At 35.0% G+C, this 23,553-nt stretch overlaps 1 protein-coding gene across 10 annotated transcripts in view; it reads right to left on the minus strand.

Annotated features, from left to right (window-relative positions):
• Window positions 1-9,690: 9,690 nt before the first annotated feature.
• LMO3 (LIM domain only 3) overlaps window positions 9,691-23,553 on the minus strand; it is a 64,548-nt gene continuing 50,685 nt past the window's right edge. For 9 of the 10 annotated variants that reach the window (XM_070048468.2, XM_070048465.2, XM_070048467.2 and 6 more), the window contains 3 exons: window positions 23,249-23,374; window positions 12,317-12,413; window positions 9,691-11,142 (listed from right to left, as the gene is read on the minus strand). In XM_070048468.2, the coding sequence (XP_069904569.1) occupies window positions 11,056-11,142; window positions 12,317-12,413; window positions 23,249-23,374 (310 nt within the window). In that variant the 3' untranslated portion in view covers window positions 9,691-11,055. Of the gene's footprint in view, window positions 12,414-23,248; window positions 23,375-23,553 lie in introns of all 10 variants that reach the window. The other variant, XM_089303888.1, reaches the window with a different exon arrangement.

The raw sequence follows: 23,553 nt of genomic DNA on the forward strand, positions 1-23,553 counted from the left end.
CCTTCAAAGACTAAAGAATTTCTGAAGCAGGAATATATCTCTACATTTTTTAAGGAAGTACTTATTTTTTAAAACACTTATTTATTTATTTATTTGAAAGGCAGAGAGTTACCGACAGAAAGAGAGAAACACAGAGAAATCTTCTGTCTGTTGGTTCACTCCCAAGATAGCCAAAATAGCCAGAGCCAGGTCTAGGCCAGTCAGAAACCTGAAGCCAGCAGTCTGAGCAGTGGGCCATCTCCCACTACTTTCCCAGGCATAGTAGCAGGGAGCTGGATTGGAAGTGAATCAGCCAGGACTTGAATGGGTGCTCACATGGGAAAGCAGTATCGCTGGTAGTGGCTTAACACATTGCCCTGCAAAGCAGGCATAAATTATAGTGTTCCTTGTATCCACGATTCATTAGAGAAAACATTTTTTCTTATTCTCTCTTCTGTGTATGTTTGCATACATTACATGCATATTATTTATTATATGAATAATGACAGGGTTAAAATCTCCAAATTTCATTCATATTTTACTCTTCTCCATTGTCCCTTTAACAGCCAGTCAACTTTCATATTGGGTAAAATGCGCTCCTATACTGTTTTGCTGTTTCCACCTACTCTTTTTGTTCCTCAATGGCTACAATGCTCTGTGGATGCTTATCTTTTTCTTTGGTTTTTAGAAAGCCCTCTTAACCAAACTATCACTGTGTCCTCTTGTCTCTCCTAGTCTAACACACATTTCCATTGAAGTGAATTTTCTTGAACTTTAGTGTTCATTATGCTATAGAATTTTTCAAAATCTTTAATGGCTTTTTACCTAAATAAGGTGTGGTCTCTTAAACACCAACGTTCCCTCTGTGTGAAGACAGTTGTTCAAGACTGGATATCATGTGTATTTTGGAGCCTTTCCTAACGTGCCAAGATACTTCTTCCTTGGTGCTCCCAGAGTGTCTTGCAAATATCTCTATGTCTAAGTTCCTACCTTCTATTGTAACAATTATCTGTTTGCCTTCCCTCAAGGGCAGGGACTAATCATTATATTCCCTGCAGGATATGGCCAAGACTTTAGGTGCCTAATGGATATTGCAATTATTGAGCTAACCTTGGTGAATATCAGAAGCAGAGGCTGTACAAGTATAAATACTAGGCACATATTTGGCAACTGTAAAAAAATATTTTTGTGACCCTAAAGAAGGGTATTTTAAAATGTTTTTTGAGACCCTAAAGAAGGGTATTTTAAAAAGTCTTATCATCCAATATCTCTGATTGTGGCCTGGATCCCCAATCTAATTTCCTTTTTTGAATCTCAATATTTCACTCAGAAGGTATTTTCTAGCTTGCTTGTCGAGTTCTCATCTGCAGTTGTTATTCTCAGCCCTTCCTCTGTTTCATGGAACATAAACCATGCGTGATGTTCCCCCATGCTGATAAACCTCTGTTGGGATAAGCAGGTCACATTAGATTTTTGGAAGATTTGTGATTAATAAAAATAACAATTGTCAAAATATCTTGAACACTACTATCAGGCATTAGGTTAAGAGCCTGCCACAGATTGTTTCATTTAATCTTCAATAAAACAGTGAAATAGGTGTTGTTATCTCCATTTTACAGATGAGAAAACTGTTTACTGTGGAACTAAATAACTTTTTCAACATCATTGTCTGCCTGATGGCAATGCTGATGCTGCTGACCGTAAAGTTTATGGTCTCAAATGGTTTCCATGAAAAAATTTGAGGATGAATTGAGACTAAGAAAATGGTGTTTTGACTTAAACAGTGGTCAAATTTCTTTAACAGTGCTAAGTTTACTTACAAAATAATCAAGGTCTTAATAAACCTGGTGATAACTAGGTAGCACCAAGATGGTCTTGTCAGATATGTTTCAGAATGAGGTAGACTCTCCCAGTGTTGTTGGTTAAGTCATGTCCGAGCTTCTGACCTTTCTTCATCTTTTCAGTGTCCAAGTCCCGTTGTACACTACTGAAACTCTACCTAAGTGTACACATGTGGTTTGTGTTACTGCTGCCTTACATTGCATTTGATTTGCGTCTGTAATTTGGGTAAGGACTGTGTGTTGGAACTGCTTACCTTGTACTGCACTCTGCATTTCTCTACTCCGTTTATTGTTGGCTTCCTGTTTTTTAAGATAGTGTCTTTCAAAACTGATTTCTTGATTAACACCTAAAATAGATCTACACACACACACACACACACACACACACAGGTATTAGCAACATAGTCTACCTGCAATGCATCTGGGTCTATAGAACAGACGAGTCTACAATTGCACTCGATGGGAAAAGTTAATGCAGAGTATACACAATAGTTGTCACAGAGCTCATAAAAATGCTAAATTTGGTGGCATATGTGCTTTTTTCCTACTACTGAATGGACACTGATTTATTTAGTGCCAACTTGTATTTGTCCCTATTTTCTAAGTATAAAATATTAAATGTATTAAATCTAAGTCAAACCACACCAAGAACACAAAGTGCTAATCAACACAGGTAGGAATGCATGATAATTGCTTTTAAAGGGGTTCTAAAAATTTGTGCAAGAAAGAGGATTAGCCAATGTCCTAATGAGAAATGTGACTGCATAAGTTTCTTATTTCTTTGTAAATAAATATATCTAAGTGATCCTATAGCTTATAATGAGAGACTAAAATGACATATAAGATTCCTAAAATGGTGACACATCAATTTGGGAAAAAATCATAGAGTTATAGGAATTGTAACCTAACTGAAATATTTGAACTTTAAAAAACTTCAATTCAGGGGCCAGCTCTGTGGTGTGGTGGGTTGAGCTGCCGTGTTTAGTGCCAGCATCCCATATGGATGCTGGTTCAAGACCTGGCTGCTCCACTTCTGATCCAGCTCCTTTCAATGTGCCTGAGAAGGCAGCAGAGATGGTGTAAGTCCTTGGGCCTCTGTACCCTCAAGGGAGACCTGGAAGAAGCTCCTGACTTCTGGCTTTCATCTGGCCCAGGCCCAGCCACTGTGGCCATTTGGGGAGTGAACCAGTAGATGGAAGATCTCTCTCTCTCTCTCTCCCTCTTCTGTCTCTCTGCCTCTTCCTCTTTCTTTCTGTAACTCTGCCTTTCAAATAAGTAAATACAAGATGTAAAAACAAACAAACAAACAAACAAATACCTTCAATTCAGGGCTGCCATTGGATTAACTGGCCTCCTGCAATGCCAGCATACCATATGGATCCTGGTTTGTGTCTCGGTCGCTCCACTTTCAATCTAGCTCCCTTTTAATGGTTTTGGAAAAGCAACAGAAATGGCCCAAGTGTTTGGGCCCTTGCCACCCACATGGGAGACCAGATGAAAGACCTGGCTCCTGGCTTCTACCTGAACAAGCGTTGGCTATTCCAGCTATTTGGAGAGTAAGCAAGCAGACAGAAGATTCTCTCTCTCTCTCTCTCTCTTTCTCTCTCTACTTCTGTGTAACTCTGACATTCAAAATATATAAATATTTAAAAAATAAAAAACAATTAAAAGTTCAATTAATGTAACAAGGGAAGGATGACTGTTATTAAATGATGGTTCAACTTGATATACATCAGCTCAGTTTGGATAGAGTAGCCTGGGTGCCCCAACCAAGACTCACACAGTCAACAATACAGGTCCTGTAACATCACTTAATTGAGTTAATGTTTATGTTTTTAAAGGGATTGCTTAGTATTAATATGCTTTAGAAACATATGTATCAAAACATATAAATATTCATTTTAATTAATAATTTTACTACAGCTATATGTATATTTTAGAAAATAAGTTTTGACTCATGAGAATTTTTGACGATTTTTAAGTATTGAAAGTTACTAAGTGGTATGCTATTGAAATGTTTGGAAGAATTTGATAAGATCCTAATCAAAGTTTAAATAGTCAAATCAGCTATTAAATCTACAAGTTTTGCTTTATTAGCTGTTTAAATGATGAACAAATATTTGGAGAAATTGCATTTATTAGAATTTATGTTTAATAAATTAGGCATTAAACAAAGAATAAATGGCAGTGAACATTATATCTTATTCACGAAGTGCTCTTAAGCAGAAAATGTGATGAGATGCCTGGTATAGTACTACATATGGTAAGAGTCCAGTAATTTGTGTGTGTGTGTGTGTGTGTGTGTGTGTGAAAAACTGATTTTCTCCTATGGTTTCTTCTTATCTGCTAATAACTTCTTCAGGTGTGGTTTCTGTGGCTGCTAGCATCTGCTAGTATTCCTACTAAACTGACAATACTAAGAATACAGGAATGAAAGGTCAAGGTTAATTTTTAGACAACACAGTGTAGCTCCACCAGATTTGTACTGTGAAAAACTACATGTTCATAAGGGTACTTAAACAAGTCTTGCTCTAAATACAAGAACTTATCATACAACCAAAGGGTCCTGGGATTTCCACTATACCTTCTAGGTGGAAGAAGTGAGCATTATTTATGTACCAAATTTGTCTACATTCTGCCTCAATCGTCAGTACTAAAGCCCTTCAGTATACGTATGGGTTATAGATTCATGAAAATGGAATTAAAAAGACAAGACTATTTGGATATTAAAAAAACTGAAATTCTTTTTTTTTTTTTTTAATTTTTGACAGGCAGAGTGGACAGTGAGAGAGAGACAGAGAGAGAAAGGTCTTCCTTTGCCGTTGGTTCACCCTCCAATGGCCGCCGCTGCAGCCGGCGCACCGCGCTGATCCGATGGCAGGAGCCAGGATCCAGGTGCTTTTCCTGGTCTCCCATGGTGTGCAGGGCCCAAGCACCTGGGCCATCCTCCACTGCACTCCCTGGCCATAGCAGAGAGCTGGCCTGGAAGAGGGGCAACCGGGACAGAATCCGGCGCCCCAACCATGACTAGAACCCGGTGTGCCGGCGCCGCAAGGTGGAGGATTAGCCTATTGAGCCACGGCGCCGGCTAAAACTGAAATTCTTACATAAAGATGTCTTCAATTAGTTCATGGAGAATGTGTATTAAGAAAAAAAAATGTATGCTTTCAAATTTTTTTTGCACCAACATAAGCCTACCTTTTAACTCCATTTTCCCATAAACTCTTTAAAGTACCCTCATTTACTGAAAATAGGGGAAGACATTTGTGTGGTGGAAGTCCCCACTGGAAGTCCAAAGGGTCCTCATCTGTGTAAGTGGCTGCAGTAATGGAAATAGTTGGAGGAAGGAAGTTTTAGTGTTTTTTTTTTTTTTTTCTGTTAATGAGAGGAGGTAAATAGCTGCTGTCTGATATTAAGTGTAACTCTTTGCCCTCTGTTTATTTAGCCACACTTGTCAATGTAACTCAGAGACTAGAGTTCAGTAGCTGTTGGCAACTGATCTGGACCCATCCTCTTCTACAGCTGGTGTAGCTTAGACAGTGAACCCAAAGCTTGACACAGATTACTCTTCTAGGGAGTTTAATTTTGGTTTCATCTCATCTTTTGGAAGTAGCTTACAAAATATCTTAAGGAATATACTCATTTTACCGTCTTGATTTCAAAGACTCAGCTAGCCTCACCTCCCTACAGATGTTTACTCTGATTCAGAAAACTACAGCTTAAATTCAGATTTATCCTCAAGTCTGTGCTGACCAGCTTTTGTTCCCAATACTGCTATACTAAGAGATCCTCCATTTGTTACAATGGATTTGCAGGTTCAAATAAATGCTTTGGTTGTGTCGTTGAAAGAAAGAGCTATCAATTAGATTGCATCTGTGAAAATATGATAATCTTAATTCTTGAATGTAGATTTATTGATGACATTAAATCAGAAACATTTAGAATCTTTGCTTCAGCATAGATAACTCACTCTAGTTCTTGGAGAATTCTAGGGCCTACAAAAAATAATAATGATAAAATTACTAATAATGGCAATATATATATATAAGTTAATAATGTATATATGTATATGTATACACATATGGAGAATTATATATATAATATATTATATATAATATATATTATAATACAATATAATATAATCATATATTATAATAATTATCATATTATAATAATAATTAATATAATTATATTATAACATTATAATATTATAATTATACATTATTTTATTGTTATTATATAGTATATAATATAATTAGATTATAATTATGTATTATATACCTCATATATAATATTATTTACTATATTTATTATATTATATGTTATTTATTATATTATTATATATTATTGTTTATTATATTGTTTATTATACATTATTATATATAATAATTAATATAATTATATTACAATATAAATATATTATATATTATATATATATTATATTATATATAATATATAAAAATATAATACATATATGTGTATATATACATATATATATGTCTGTATATACATATGGAGAATTCTAGGGCCTACAAAAAATAATAATGATAAAATTACTAATAATGGCAAGCTATATATATACGTTAATAATGTATATATGTATATGTATATATATGTTAATAATGGCAATATATATATATGTAAGTTTAAGCGATGGTAGTATAGTGGAGTCGTTAAATACTAGACCCACAAAACCTATGCTTAAATCTTAGGTCCACTGCTTACTAGCTTTATGACCTTGGGTAAGTTAGGCAACCTCTTCTGCCTTTATTTTAAATCCATACAATATGGTTAATGTCCATATGTCACTGGGGTTCTGTGGAAATTCCATGGATGTAAAAGAAACCTACCTGTTACATGGTAAATGTTCAGCAAGAATTAGCTATTATTAAAAGCTATTGAAGACGGGTCATTTGATATAGCTGCATGTTATAAATGGATTATTTTACTTAACATGATTTAAAGTCTTCTCCAGGCAGGATAAAAAATGTATAATTTTTTATTGAATATTTCTTGCTCCCATTTTTCTTTGTACTGTGGCCACTGAATTTGGTATAGTTAAAGGCAACCAACTGTCTTAAAAGGCAAAATATTCTGTAATCATCTCTGATATACCAATTTCATGAGTACTCAGCTCCTCAGTCCAGAATATCAATTGCGTGAAAAGTATAATAAATTCCACCTCACTTTTGATTGCAATGATCTGAGCCAAACACAAAACCTCATTGATCCAAGATGATTTGGGATTCACAATTTCGTGCGTTGCATGATCTGCACACCCAAAACAGGAATATCTTTGAATTTAACATATCTTCCTTTTCAGAAAACAGAATTCTTTTAATTAAAAACATTTTTTAAAAGTTCAGTATGTGTAATTGTTAACACCTGTTATGTGTTACCAACAGATGTTTCTTACTTACCTAAGGGAACTGTTATAATTATTCTATAAGCTTATTGGAATGCCATTTACCAAGATAGTTGAGAAAGTTTAATTGGTAACTTTGTATATAATATTTGATATTTCTTTAAATCCTTTCCTGTATTGCTGTCAATTCCCACAAAACCAACTTAAACCCAGGCTACCAAAAGCAAAAATGTCCTTTTGGGATTTCAAAACATTTACAAAACTGGCATTGATCATGCATATTTTAGTCTTCATGAAAAATTACTGGAATTAAATCATGTGCACACTAAATAAAAGCACTGTAAAATTTACTTTTAAGGGTTTTAGCAGCTAATCCTTACAGTTTTCAGCATGTAAGTCTAAATCTTGATTATAAATGTAAAACTGTATCTTTTAGAAAGAAAATACTCTCCTAATAACTTGGCTTCAAAGGAAGCTATAATAAAAATGAGTTTCTCTTTATTTTTCTGCGGTCTTACAAGCAGTAGGCTTTTTGGATTCTTCATTTATGATACTAATCACACAATTACCTACAGGCATGTGTTGAATATGACACTGGTTTCAGCCAAATAATGGGCCAATTGCAAACAATGAATAAAAAGAGGCAGCTCCATTTATAACCGCTGTTTCAACAGAGCTCTATTGTAATCACAGCAATCTGAGGGTGACTCATTAATTAATTGATGTTCTTTTTATTATGTGCTATTGAGTTAATGAGTAATTTGTATGAGATAATTCTCTGAACACATTGATTACTTGAGATATTTTCTGGAGCTTTCATACTAACTTCGTGCTGAATAGGTAGAAGATGGTATTTGCTTTTGTGTGCTTATTATTTAGCAGGTTTGCCATGAGTAAAAATCAGTGCAAAGACATGTTGAAGTCATTGGATTTTTGAAGGAATCTGTTTGCCCAGTAGGTGACTGAGGGCTTCAGGGCAAGGACTGTCACATAGTAGGCACTCAATTAAGTTTCAACAAAAGTAATGGCTATACTAACCCTCTGTTACCTTAAAATGCGTTAAAATCACATTTAAAAATATCTGTAATGGTGTGTTTAAGAAAAAGTAATGATCAAAAGGCTTTTGCTAAAATCGTATTCTGCGCTAATGGCCTATTACAATAAACATGCAGATTGTTTTTGCAACTTACTGAAGTGAACACTAAACATGTTTGGCCTGTATCATTTCTATGAAATTGTTTAAGTGACTATTCAGAGTGGTTTGCCTAAAGTGATACTTAAAATGAAACCACTTGTGTATGGTATGTTCTACTAGAGATATAATTTTCAGCATCCTGCTCCAATTAAGGAACACCATGTCTTCCTTGAAAAGGTAGGGTTCAGTAGAGATTTTTTTTTTATTTTAATTCATCATACAGGAAATAGGAAACTTGAAATTTAGTCTGACAACAGCAACACACGTTGCTTTCAGAAATATCACTTAAGATATGTATAAATGTACAAAATTGTACCTTGAAATCGCTACCTTCATTTTTGACAGTTTTATTTTCTCACAAAAGAAAATAGCATTAAACTACCTAGCTCAGAGATCCTAAACATATTTGGAGAACAGAACTTTTCTCTATGTTAGTTATGATTCACCTTTAGAAAGTCAATGTCAGGGTGGACGTTGGTGCAGAGGTTAAGATGCCGCTTGGGTGGCAAGTGTTGTGGTGCAGCAGGTTAATCTGCCACTTGGACCACCTGTATCCCATACTGGAGTACCGGTTTCCTGCAGGTATGCCTGGGAGGCAGCAGAAGATGATCCAAGTACTTGGGTCCTGCTACGGACATGAAAGATATGGATAGAGTTCCTGGCTTTGGCCTGGTTTGATTCTGACTGTTGCAGGCATTTGGGGAGTGAACCAGTACATGGAAGATTCTCATTTCTCTCTCTCTCTCTCTCTCTCTCTCTCTCTCTCGCCATTTTCAATAGCTAGTTAAATATGTAATACATTTAAAAAAGCATTTTAAAAGAAAAATAAGGCACCACTTGAGATGCCCACATCCCATATCAGAATGCCTGTGTTTGAGACCTAGTTATGCTACCTATTCCAGCTACCTATTAATGTGCACCATGAGAGGCAGCAGGTGATGACTCAATTACTGGGGTCCCTGCCATTACATTGGGAGACCCAGGATGATTTCCAGGTTCTTAGTTTCAGCCGGGCTAGCACTGGCTGTTAGAATAATTTGGGAAGTAAGCTACCAGTAGATGGAAGATTCTCTCTCTCTCTCCTCTCTCTCTTTCTCTCTGCCTCTCATATAAGTAATGAAAGAAAAGAAAAGGAAGAAAAAGAGAAGCCTTTTAAATACTATGAAACTATATGTCCACACATGCTGTTTTCCTTTTTCATGGATTTAATATCTGCTTTCTGGAATTACCTGAGATTTTACCAATTAAATGCAATCAAATAGTGTCATACCCCTTTTATTAAAAACATAAGTCCAAATATTAAAAAAGAATGAAAGAATCCAGCAGATATTTATTAAGCAAGATGGAAGTGAAATTACAAACACAGGTTAGCTTTAAGTTCGTTAGCACGCTGGTGGGGTAGTGGTGCCTGGCTCATCATCCCAGGCAACCTGTAGGAGATGCATGTTGGGCAGGGAGCTTTAGCTGCTTGAGAAATCAAAGCTCCATGGAAGTGTCCTCCAGGAGCATCAGGTGACAAGCTAAGTGACATCAGGGCTACACAACACAGAAAAGAAAGTCGACAACCACCGCTTTGAGTAGTCAAGACAATCAGCTTAGTACTTCAGGTCAAAAATGCTATGATGAATGGGCACTTTCTGTAAAATGGCCCACAGCTGCAAAATTATTCTTGTCTTGTTTCACAACTTCATGGAGATTAAAGATAATCTTAATAGATTAAGGCTTTAATCTTTAATCCAGGTGAGAAATTTTGTTTGTAGTAAAACACATTAAATATGAACTCCCAAGGGATTAGACAAAGGAAAAGTCATAAAAGCTTTGCTCGGTTGGCAAAGATAGTTGGACAGCTTCAAGAAGCTGAGATAAGCTGGTTCCCAATTGACAAGGTTTGACATATTAATAAAAATATTGACAATAATTCAAATCTAAAAAAAGATCATTTCAAAGAGATACAGTTGAATTTTAACATCCATAGGAATTTTAAACAACTGAAATCTAGGACTAGCAGCGCTACTTTATGAAAACAACTTCTCACTTCTCTCCCCCTCCCATTTTTATTTTGTTTTGTTCTGCTTCCTTTCAACCATGTATCATTTTTTTCTACATGAAATAAGCATAAGGTTCTCAGGCTAATATTACAGTGATTGCATGGATCCTGAACAAGTACTTTTAAAACTTTTTTCTTCCATGTATCTCAAATTTGGGAGACATGTGACTTGAACACTCTTAACCATGAAGTATTTGTAAAAATACATTGTCATCCACTTTTCACAGAATGATGTTCTTTGACATAAGAGGCAATATCCAAATTCACATGCATGTTCATAATAAAGCTTTGTTTTAAAACAACTCAAATCCACACCAGCATGATTTTCGGCTTAATATTTTGGCCCCAAAACCAAGAATTCATGTCTACTATTTAATTTTCATCTGCAATGCATATTGGCAGGACAAAATGTGTATGCAAATAACAATGGGAAACACTGTTTTGTATACAGTAATCAAGAAAAAAAAAAGATACAGAAAACCTACAGCACAAATTTGCTATAGTAGAAAGATGTTTCGTTGTGCCTGTGTAGAATAGATTTGCTGAAGAGTTTGATTTCAGGGAGCAAAAGCATAACAGCAAAGTGCAGGCATTGGAAAGAGGGGACTGTGTTCTCATTTTTATTTCCTTAATTGTAACTTATAGAATTGCTTTTCGGCATTTCTCTATCCAGAGCTTTCTTCTTTATCATGAAGGGAATGGAACAGTAGTTCACCTTGAAAAGATGGAATAACAAATTTAGGCCTAAATGTGATGTATTCTGAGTTGGTGATTCCTTAAAGCAATGAGAGAGTAAGACACATCAAACTTAAAGTGTTCACTTTTTGAACATTAAAATAAATGCCATTAATATGATCTCAGTAGGTTCACACTCAAATCTTCAGTGCCATAAATCTATTAAGCCATAAAGTTATTCAACCCTTGGCTCCTGTGGAGAGGTTGGGGCAAAAGTTATATAAGAAACGTATCATTTTAAAATCATCTCATAGTTGTGGTAACACGTTTTTAAAGTAACCCTTTGGAAAAATTTTACATGATACCCAAAGGCACTAGTTTACGTAAGGTGTGTGGCTGAAAAAGCAAAGCCAAGCCATTGTGTAGGTAAGGAGCACAAAAAAGGCTATTAAAAGAATAATGGTTAAGCTTTAAAGTTATTCTAAAAATGGCACTTTTCACGCTGGTATAAAATGAAAGTGCTTTAAGATGAATTTTTATGTATTTTTTTAAAGCTGATCTTTAACCCCCTGAAAATAGGGAGTTACATTGAGAACACTGATAGACTCCAAATCATAGTGGCAATAAGTAGTGGATGTTGCTAAAATGTGTTGTGTGTCTTTAGTTTTTAATATTTTTAATGTTGATAGACTTGCTTTATCTATCCATGTATCATTAGTGAGATTTGCTCTTCAACTCTTTACTAGAAAGTTACAGCTCATTTAAAATAGCTGGTAGATACAGAAAGCATAAATATACAGTAAGTTTAAACACTGATTGTACTAAATGCAACAATACAAAGAAGCAAACAGAACACAAATGGTAACACAATAAAACTGTATTACATTTGTGCTTCAAATATTACAATACATTATATACAATAGTCCAAAATAAACATCTCATGCCAGGTGACACAAAAACGAATAGCAAGCAAAGAAATCCAGCAATATGTACATTACTTTTTTCTTTAATAATAAACATTCAACTCTGAACTGGGGCAATTTCACTACATACAGATGCAGTCCGCCTTTTATTCCATATCACCATCCTGCTTCCCTATTTCTACGCTATCCAGAAGGTTCCTGTGTCAATTCTTATATACATGTGGAGCAAAAAAGATAAAAGAATGTAGTGCTTTGTATTCTTAACGGGGTGATGATGATAGATCAGCGAACCTGGGGTGCATATCCTTCTTTCATTAAACCTTCCTCGTAGTCTGTCTGGCAAAGGATCATGTTATTCTTTAAGAAAAATTTGTCTCCAACACAAAATCTGAAAATATTAAAAAAAATTTGTTAAGACCATTCCACTCAGCTCCATAAAGTTGAATATTTATTTTCCTAATAACAGTTTCACATAGTAATTCCCTAAATGTGAAAGCTTGGATTTAGAAGTTGCCTTCATCATCAAAATTAAACCACTTAATTTATTTAATTAAGCATTGCACCAACTTGTAAAAATTCCACATGCATCAAGGTAAGCATTTTGGGCACCAAAGATGATTTTCTTCTTTCTTTCTCACCTTGAGAAAAAAAAAGAGAAAGAACTAATCTATCTTTAATACTCATTAAAAGAAAACAAAGAATGATAATGGTATTTTCCTGTAGTGATTATGAAAGACTTCATCACAGGCCATTTATCCACTTGATAAAAAAACTGAAAGCACAGAAAACAAATCAAAAAGTTACAAAATAGTGCATTTTAAAGTTTCCCATTTAAAGCTTCCTTTTATTCTGTTATTAAAATGTGATTGAATTCCAGTAATTTGGAAGTGATGATACTGAAGTGACAGTAGCTTTAGCACCCAAATCTGGGCCATCTTCCTTTGTCTGTGGCAAGTTTATCAACTATGAAATAGCAAATGTCACTTCTTAGAGTACTTCCAATTAAACCAAACGAATAAAGGGAATGTACTCCTTAATATTGTCATGATAAATAAACTTGTTTCCAGTAGCTAATAATGCATTTTATTTTATAAAGTATTGTTTAATGTGCAAGATTGTAATGTTTTTAATAAGTGCTCTTTTTGTATGATTTCCCAGTGGTGACACTTTGGACACAATTAAGGTCAGCAATAAATGCTTGTGCTGTTTCCAGTACATTTAACAATAAAGTAACTCTGGGAGATCTGTATATATGTTTAATTATAACAATTTAACCTTCAAACAGTGGTGTTTGGTAGAGCTGACCCAGTAAACTCCTAGTAATTATACAAGTTGACCTCACTGACCTTTGATAGTGGTCTCTCTTTATCAGGTAGTCAATTTCGAATGATGCTGAAGCAGAAATCTTAGTGGATAGATTAAATGCTGTAGTGAAAGCCACCCTTTAATGTTTTGTGAAGTTGAGGGTTTAAATGAGGGGCAGTTGGGCTGATTTACATTTGCAAAGATTGGAATGCTAGACAAACAGTGAACCTATTTATTTTCCAACTGGGTAGCTTTGGAAATTTATCCTTATTCCAGCTAAGTAGATAGAGAGGAAAATAGTGTAATAAAAAAAGTAGATTGAAAAGAATTAGCTTTCCTCTTAAAGGAAAATTGGTCTGTTTATTTGTGGAATTTACTTTTTTTCCCCAGGATTACTGCCTGCTGATGATGTTGATTGAAAGCACACACTATGCACTCATCTCAAGTCCTCCAGTTGTTTGTGGTCAAGGCTACTGGATACAAGTTTGGGGCTCCCATAATGTTTTTTTTATTATTATTATTAGAAGCCACATACTTCGAATGATGCACTTAAAAAGTGATGTTTGAATAAACTAGATTTTGTAGATATCCTAATTACTAAGATATTTTTAATAAAAGGAAGTATGTTTCTCTTGTTAGGTAGCCAAATTACATACTTCTCTTTTATGTGAACTGATTAATAACATAGTATATTAACTACATTTACTGTTCAGAATTATCATCTTATATTACTAATGAAATGAATTTCAACTAATAATCTAATAATAAATTATCACATCTAAACTAAATAGATCCAACAAAACAATCTCATGTTCTAGCTGATGTTACCGAATTGTTTTTATTAACAATCAGCTCATCTGGGAATTCTCTTTCAATGCCATGTCACCTAAAAATTTTGCTTTAATTTTCTGTCAAGTCCATAATTCTACTAGCCATGAAAACATCTTTTGTTATCTTGTCATATTATGTCATGGCATCTCATTCTTCCTTTCATAGGCCCTGAAATTGGAGAAATTTCAATTGCAGATTAATAAATTCAAAATAATTACACACAGAAAAATACAGAACCAACAGCTTGGGAAACTAATCCCAAATCCTATTTTTATCACCAAAGCATGGAGTACATTTCACACTTTCCCTGATTCAATTCCCTGTGGTAAGAGGAAAACAGATTGTGGGGAAGCTCAAGTACAACCTCTATGAAAGGCAGAGGAGTATACTGCAGTAGGGTTCAAATCCCAGACTTCCACTTCTGATAATTAACTCAGTTTTTCTTATCTGTAGAATCAATCATTTTGACAAGTTTGTAACAAGGAATATAAATGTCTTACCTTAATCTTTAGATTTCAGGTAACAGAACCACCTTTTATAAAGTACTTGTCATGTGCTAATCCTAAGCATGTATATATAATGATGACAATTATTCCTTACATCCAACCTAGAAAGTAATGTAACTCACTTTTTCAGAAGAAAAATCTGAACCTCCTTCCTAGAATTTTCAAAATCTGCCCAAGGTTTTATAACTACTTTGTGACAGAGGATGGAGAATCACCCTGGTTTCCTTGGATTCAAGACCCGTGCTTTTATTTGGGTGTGGTAAAAACGAGTATGTATAGTATGATGTGATGATTAAGTGGTTATACAGATTTTCCTATTACTAGTATTCCATAGCATAACTCTATTTATTTATATTTAAAAGGCAGAGAGGCAGAGAGAGATCTTCCATCTATTGGTTCAATACTCATAACAGCTGGGATTAGGCAAAGCTGAAGACATTAGCTAGGGGCTCTGTGTGGGTGGAGCCAAGTACATAAGCCATCACCTGCTGCTTTCCAGGGTGAACATTGGCAGGAAGCTGGAATCTGGAACAAGGACTTGAATGTAGACACTCCAATGGGGGATGTAGGCATCGCAAGCTGAATCTTACCTGCTGTGCCAAGTTACTAAAGCCTCCTTTGCATAGCTTTAAAACAGTGAGATGGTAGATATGACAGTCTGTGTGTGTGTGTATGGGAGTATTGTGAAACGTTCGGAAAAAAGGAACTAGAGGGTGTTTTTTTTTTGGACTGGCATTGTGGTGCAGAGGTTAGGCCACCACTTAAGATGACTGCATACCATACTGGAGCACGGGTTTGATCTCCGGTTGCTTCACTTCTGATTCAGTTTCCTGTTAATGTGTCTGGGAATGTCAGGGATGGTGGCCCAAGTACTTGGGCCCCTGCCACCTATTAGGAGACCAGGATGGAGTCCCTTGTTCTTGGGTTTAGCCTGGCCCAGATCTGGTTGTTGGAACCATCTGGGGAGTGAACAAGTGAACTGAAGATCTCTTTTTGTCTCTCTCTTCTTTTTGTCCCTCTGCCCTTCAAATAAATAAATGAAGCTTTTTAAAAAGGTTTTTATTTTGGTTCAGAAAGTTTTGAAATCCTTGCATACAAGGGATCTTCAACAAGTTCATGAAAAACACATATTATAAATGAACGATACATGAATTTCAATACTTTTTTGAACCAAAACAGACATCTTTTAATTCCCTTTTTTATGAACTTTTTAATATACTTTTGCATGTGGTATACACAAGTACATATAGACAGGGAATATGAATATTTATCTATAATATCCCTATCTGAAAGATTTTATTACTAGTACATTATCAACTGGAAAAGGTACATTTTACATGCACTTTAATTTACACCTGAAGGTCAAGATAAAACAGATCATGGATGAGGATTATCCCACTCACATATATAACTCTTACAAACAGGCTTAAAAGTTGTATCTAAGAGTAAATTATGATTGGTATACAATTAAGATCAATATCCTCCTTAAAAATGCTCCGTAAGTAAACATTAAGAAATTAGAGAAACAGAAATGCTGATATTAAATGCTTAACAAAATAATCTGTAATTCCGGTTTTATAAGAAAGGCTAATTTCCAATATTATATAGATAACTCCTTATGAGACAGCATTGGCAGAGAAAAAATAGTATTAAAGCTGTGATCGCCAGAGAATACATAAGTACATTAACTGATCAGGTTTAAATTCCTAAATATAAACTGATAATCTTCCTTATCACATGATACTAATTGCCTGTGGTAATGTCATTTCAATTAGTTTTGTCTTTATTAAAAAAATTAAGGAAAAAAAAAAGATGCCCAATCAGATTATTAAATTACCAAATCTTAATGTTTGAAATTAACAACAGATTAAATTTCCAGATATTTCAGAGTGATTCTAGTTGACTGCACACATAGTCTTAGAGATTTGAAACATACAAGAAATAAGTACAATTAATAAACCATCCTTGTAAAACATGGGGCTTAGAATGGTTTTGATTCATAACATCCTTTTTAAGAAATGAAAATGTTAACTTAGTCATCTTATTTTTTTAAGGTTAATGACTGTCAATTATAATTAATTTCTATTTCTTCCACTTTTTAAAAAGAAGTTGTGATCTAATCCAGTGCCTCTGTTCTCCTAATCAGCATCCCTAGATATCAAAAGATGGAAATTTCTATACTTCGCTGTTTTCAGTAAGAGGTTCAGGTTAGACACTTTTTTCATTCTATAAATCTGTGAATAAATTTACTGTCTCTTCTCCATCAACAGTCCAAATGGTATTATGCATCTCATCCTTAACCTTTTCTGTACCAAATTACACTTACCCATGCCCCAAATTCTCCTGTAAATTACTTAAAGTCTACTTTACTTGATACTTACACACATTTAGATGTTTTTATTCAGAAAATAAAATACCCCTTTGGGACATGTTTGAGTTCACAGAGTGAAATCAGATGCCCTTGATTCAAATCTTGAGTCTTCTATATTCTAACTGTACAAGGGGTTGTCAAAAGATTTTGGAGAATGTGTATTATGAAAAACTGTATGAATTTCAGGGTTTTTTTACATCAAAATACACAGTCCATTTTCCATGAACTTAATGAAGTTCTCTTAACTAGTCTTAGGCAAGTAACTTAAATTTTTTGTACTTTAGCTTCCTTCTCTGTAAAATTTAGGCTAATTAAAAAGCCTATTTATGAGTTATTTTGAGTTTTAAATGAGTTAGTACGTGGATACCACTTGGAGCAGTGTCCAGTGTATGGTTCTGCTATCACTATTATTTGCTATTTTTCACCTTTCCATCATAAGCTGTTGTGTAGCCAAGACTCTTTCTCGCTTTGTTCTATAGACATAAATTCTAAAATGTCCTTCGTTTCCATTCCTTCCACCGATATTCTCAGACCATGTCAATGCACTTTGTTCTCTTCCAAAGCACCTATTTACTGGCCTATCATTTAGTTTGACATTTCAGATTTTTGCATGAATCTGTAACCAGCACTAGGATAAATGGTCATGAGTTATGTTCCTCTTGTAGCCTTTGCAGTGCCACCATGAATTACACTACCACTTAAGGTGAGTGGCCAATAAATATTGGTTGAAATAGATTTATTCCAGAACACAATAGCTTAAAATAACCAATGTGTTTTAGTTGAATAATTCAAATTTGCACTTCTTCTGACCTCCACTGACTTCCTAACTTTACAGTTTCATCTCCTCCATCCTTGCTCTAGTCTCTCTTCCTCCATATTCCGACCAGAGTCCTTAACCACATCTGACCATGTTGTGCTGCTTCCCGTTTTCTGGACACATCAAAGATTCCCACTTGCATGCCTTTGCATGCTGTTCCATCTGTCTGGAAAACCCTGTCCTCAGTGTTCTGTGGTTTCCTCATTTTCTGCCACCCTCATCAGACACACAGCCTGCATACCAACCAGTTTTAGGGAGTTCTTTCTTAGAACTTTGCACCATTGCCTTTTAATGCTTCCCTCAAACTTCAAGAAGGACACATTTTTCTGTCCTCTTTATAGATCTGTTTAGCATCAATTACACTCTTCTGTGAGGCTTTGATGTCCTGTCTCTCCCATTGCTCTGAACACATCTAAAAAATAAAATAGATTTTATCCACTTCAGTTTCTACAGGGCCAAGCACATTGCTTCCATTCTTTAATAAAAGGAAATATATAATTCTATATATTTGGGGACATTTTATTCAAACAAGCGTACTTTTCCCCCTTTATTATAAAACCATCACTTAATTTTACAAAATTTTTCTAAGGAGGAAGGTTTAGTCACCTAAAATAAACTAACTTCTTAGGGGTGGGTGTTTTCTCTAGTGGTAAAATGCTGCTTGGGATGCATGCATTCCATATTGGAATTCCTGAAATTACACACCCAGGGAAGCAGCAGGTGATGGCTCAAGTGCTTGGGTCCCTACCACGCATGTGGGAGACATGGATTAAGTTCTGAGCTCCTGGCTTAGGCCTAGCCCATCCCTGGTTATTGTTGGCTTTTGGATCTATATCACCAGAGATGGTAGCTTGCTTGCTCTCTCTCTCTCTTTTTCTGTGTATGTGTGTGTGTGTGTGTGTGTGTGTGTGTGTGTTCATGCGTATGTGTCTGCTTTTCAAGTACTTTTTAAAATTTTTCAAAATATTGAGGGGCCAGCGCTGTGGTGGCATCCCATATGGGCTCCGGTTTGAGTCCTGGCTACTTCACTTCCAATTCAACTCCCTGCCAATTGGCCTGGGAAAGCAGTGGAAAATGACCTACGTCCTGGCACTCACATGGGAGACCCAGAAAAACTCCTGGCTCCTGGCTTAAGATAGGCCTAGCTGTGGCCATTATGGCCATTTTGGGAGTGAATCAGTAGATGGAAGATCTCTCTGTTTCTCCCCACCTCTCTCTGTAATTCTAATAAATAAATAAATCTTTTAAAAGTGGTTGTATAATATTTTCCAATTCTGCATGAGATTCAAATTGTCATAAAAGATCCCCAAAATACCTCTTGTCTGAATTCCTTTTAAAATAGAGAAAACTTCAGATTTTTAATTCAGAATTCACATTTTTAGTCATATCCCTCTAAAAAGAGCAGAAAAGATCTTTACAAAGGACTCACAATCTATTTCTTATGACATTCAGAAATGCTTTTGGTTTTTATGACATTTTGATTTAAAAGTTGATATAATGAATGTTGAATAAAATTTATAAACAAGGTTATTTCACAATTTCAGATATCAATAAAGTTTGCTTAAGGCAAAACACCTATCTGTTACCTATTTGCCTGCTGTTCTATTTGAAAAGGTGCAATCTCTGACTATGATTTGGCTACTAGAAGCACGGGAGTGGATTTTCCAAGACCAGTTTGAAGCAAAAGAAGAATCTCGTATATTGAAAACCTTCCATATCTTGGGTAGCAAAATTTGTCTGCTTTGCTTGGCTGATGAAGATTAGCTGACTTCTTGCATTCAAGAAGTTTGTCTTGTAGGGACAGAAGTGACAAGACAATAACTAAGTGCTAATTGTGCATAACCAGCACTAAAGATATGCAGTCCCATTATGGCATGTAATAAATGAAGCGAACACAGAAATATATGAGGTCCTTTAATAATGATACTAGAATAGTATTTTGCAGCAATAAGAATGGGAACAGTTTTAGAGTCAAAATTTAGGAGTGTTTGTCATACTTGACTAAGTTCTGCCAAGGAGATGGACCTAATTGTGAATGCAACTTTTTATTTCAATGGTAAAATAAAACTGATATATGATTTGTAAATAGCATTAACAGCCTACAATTACTTTGCATCATAATAGAATTTAGTCTGGGTTTAGCACATGAATGATGTCTTAATTTTCTGTGTAGAACATGAATAGAGTAGGTAAGCTTGTCCTGATAGAAAAATGGGCAAAAGGCATAAACAGAGAGCTCCCTAAATGAACAAACAACAAAAGGTCACTAGTAATCAGGTAAATACCAACTAAAATTATAATGAATTATCATCTTTCATCCCCAAGGTTTACAAGGATGTCTTTTTTAGAACATAATTACCAGGGTTAGGTGGATGTGAGGGAATATATAGTTTACACATTCCTGGTACAAGAATAATCAGAATAACTCTTTACAGCATTTTGGCAAACAGAAGCCCTCAAATTATCATATTCTTTGTCTCATGACTTGTGCTTCTGTGAATTTATCCTGACACAGATTTGAGTATTTGTTTATTTGTCGAGTTCATATTATCCTGATCACATAAAACCTTGTGAAGAAACAAACTACACATCTGATGATAGAAAAGTGGCTTAATAGATGATGCTTTATCCATGAAACTGAATACAAAATAGCTTCAAATTTAATGAGATAAAAATGTACAAAATACAAATTAAATGAAAGATTTCAAGTATCAAACGTTAGGATTCATTTAAACAAATATTACAAAAGATAAACTTGTAAAATATTTATTATATATACAAAGAAAAGTTAAGAAAAATTAAGAAAAATTAATAAAATACTTCGTTTTAGAATACTGAAACATGGCCCAATGTTATCCCTTATTCTTTTCTACTTCTAAATTTTCTATGTTGAACTGTAGTCAATATTATTATTATGTAAAGATAACTGTGATGTTACTAGCTGCTCTTAGCAGGTCAATGTGCCAAGTAAACAAAAGTATTATCTTCCAATATATCTTCAAACTATATACACATACAGCTGCAGATAAAAGCATCTGTATGGATGTGTGGGTATGTATATTTCGATATTCATATGAAAAATAACATGTGTATTTGCCAATTTATTTTTTAGCCAAATATTACCTTAGATTGAATGGATCTACATTGATTCCTGGCACTTGTTGCAAAGAATAAAGATGTAAGATTATGTCTTAAATTATTGTCTAGATCAAAATGATATCATAAAATATATTGTTCTACATTTTAAGACTCTACATTTAGCAAGAAACACATACATTTACATCCATATATATATTTATATGGAAAGATATAGATACAGATGTAGATATATGAATATTGGTGCATATATATCTTATAGAAAAATCAAATTAGTGTAATATTATCTGGTAAATGTAAACTATATAATAGAAAAATAACTAACTTTTGAGAATCTACTATTTTAAATAATTTTTAAAGATTCATTTATTTATTTTGAAATTCAGAGTTACAGACATATATAAACACAGCTTCCATTTGGTGGTTCGCTTTCCAGATGCCCATAATGGTTAGTGCTGGGCCAGGTCAAAACCAAGAGCCAGGAGCTTCATTTGGGTCTCCCACATGGCAGGGATCCAAACATGTGGGCCATCATCTGCTGTTTTTCCCAGGCCATTAGCAGGGATTTAGTTCAGAAGTGGGGGCAGTTGGGACAGGAACCAGCACCCATATGGAATACCAACATCACAGGTGGAAACTTTACTTGCAATGCCACAATGCCAGCCCCTAGTTTGCTTAATTTTCAAATGCTGCAAGATTGATATGAAGGTCTCTACTTGTGAATGTGGAAACCAAACTCAGAGAAATCAAGCTACATACTCAACACCACACAGCTAATACTATATTAGCTGATGTGCAAGGGTACTTCAACATTGAATTAAAAGAGAAATTTATTTTAGTGCCAAATTTTTAAAATACATGCATGGTTTTTTCATAATACACAGTTTCCACAAGGTTGTGAAGTATGCTTGAGTGGTGGGACTGGAATTGGAAACCAGTCCTTCTATTATTCTACAGGGCTTACTGAGAAGAACAGTATCTTTTAGGACAAATTACTGAGAACTTGATGCAACTGATATTTACTAACATACTATGTCCAGGTGTCTTCACAGATACTCTCACTGAATTTATTTTCATTAAAACATATCAAGTGTTCTTAATACTTGAAATATTATATTTTTAGAGATGTATACAATTATACTATCCTAACAGTCTCTGTATTTCAAGTAAAACAGGTACCAGTACTATATAGTTCCCATTGGAAATAAAGGAATTACTTTTAACTAAGAAGAATGTGATTAAGATATAATACTTTGAGCTAAAATACTTCTGAGATTAACTAATCCAGCTCTTTTATGTTACAAACAAGAAAACAGATTCAGAGAGGTAAAATGGTTGGTTTAATGTCACACAGCTGATTAGTGGCGACATCCAGACTAGAATTTAAGTCTCCAGAATCCCTGTGAAATATTCGTTCTGTGCTGCTTCTCCAGTGTCGGTAATTGTTTAATTCTTAGCTATATCTGGTCCACTTTCAAAGAGATTCGAGAAAATTTAAAAAGTATATACTGATGAGGCTGGTGCTGTGGTGTAGTGAATAAAACTACCACTTGCAGTGCCGGCATCCCACACAGGCACCAGTTCAAGTCCCAGCTGCTCCGCTTCCTATCCTGCTTTCTGCTCTGTCCTGGGAAAGCAGAAGATGGCTCAAGTCCTTGGGCCCCTGCCCCCGTGTGGGAGACCCGGAGGGAGCTCCTGGCTCCTGGCTTTGGATTGGCGCAGCTCTGGCCATTTTGGCCATTTGAGGAGTGAACCAGCGGATAGGAGACCTCCTTCTCTCTGCCTCTGCTTCTCTGTAACTCTGCCTTTCAAATAAATAAATAAATCTTTAACAAAAAAAGTATATGCCGAGTAAGAGATAGGGAAACTATAAATATAAAAACCAAGATGAATACGTAGTACCTCCTACAAATTCCTATATATTTGCCTCGGTGTCAGTTTGTTTGCTCATGGAAGTAGTACAAAATAGTGAAGAAATTTTAAAGCTACTTATTAAAAAAAAACTGAAAAATTGATGAAGAAAAGGAATGAATAATAAGAAGTCTTAAAAGTTTTTAGAAGTGTTTCCATTTTCTGTGCTACTCTGTTATATGGTGTGTTCCTTTAAGGAATTTATCTTAAAATCATTCTCCTCTTCAATGGTTTGGTTCTGGCAGTAAATTCATGTTTGCAGAAAACAAAAATGCTGAGATGTATCGTTTTAAGTAATGTGTACTAGTGTAATTCTCATCTGTTAACTATAGAGCCAGCACAGAGATGTTTCCTGTGTTCTGGAAGCCTCGATGAGATCTGCTTACCTCTGATTACAAAGCTGACAAGCAAAGCAATCCAGGTGGTAAACGTTGTCCTTGGCTCGCATCACCATCTCAAAGGCAGGAATGAGCTTACTACACGCAGCACAGTTTCCGGTGACACCAAAGAGCCTAGAACAACAAAAATTATTTTTCAAATTCTTAGCCGGAGGTCTGAGATATGTGAATAGAGAAGATGCTAATGTTGGTATATTCTGCAAAGCTATGGCTACACAATACTTTTTGTTGTACACAAGTGAGATTTATCCTAGGTGTATACATCAACATAATTCTGCAATATATATATACTC

This window comes from Oryctolagus cuniculus, chromosome 9 (genome assembly GCF_051225735.1).
Source record: "Oryctolagus cuniculus isolate XC-2025 breed Fujian yellow rabbit chromosome 9, ASM5122573v1, whole genome shotgun sequence".
In the NCBI taxonomy this organism is placed as follows: domain Eukaryota; kingdom Metazoa; phylum Chordata; class Mammalia; order Lagomorpha; family Leporidae; genus Oryctolagus; species Oryctolagus cuniculus.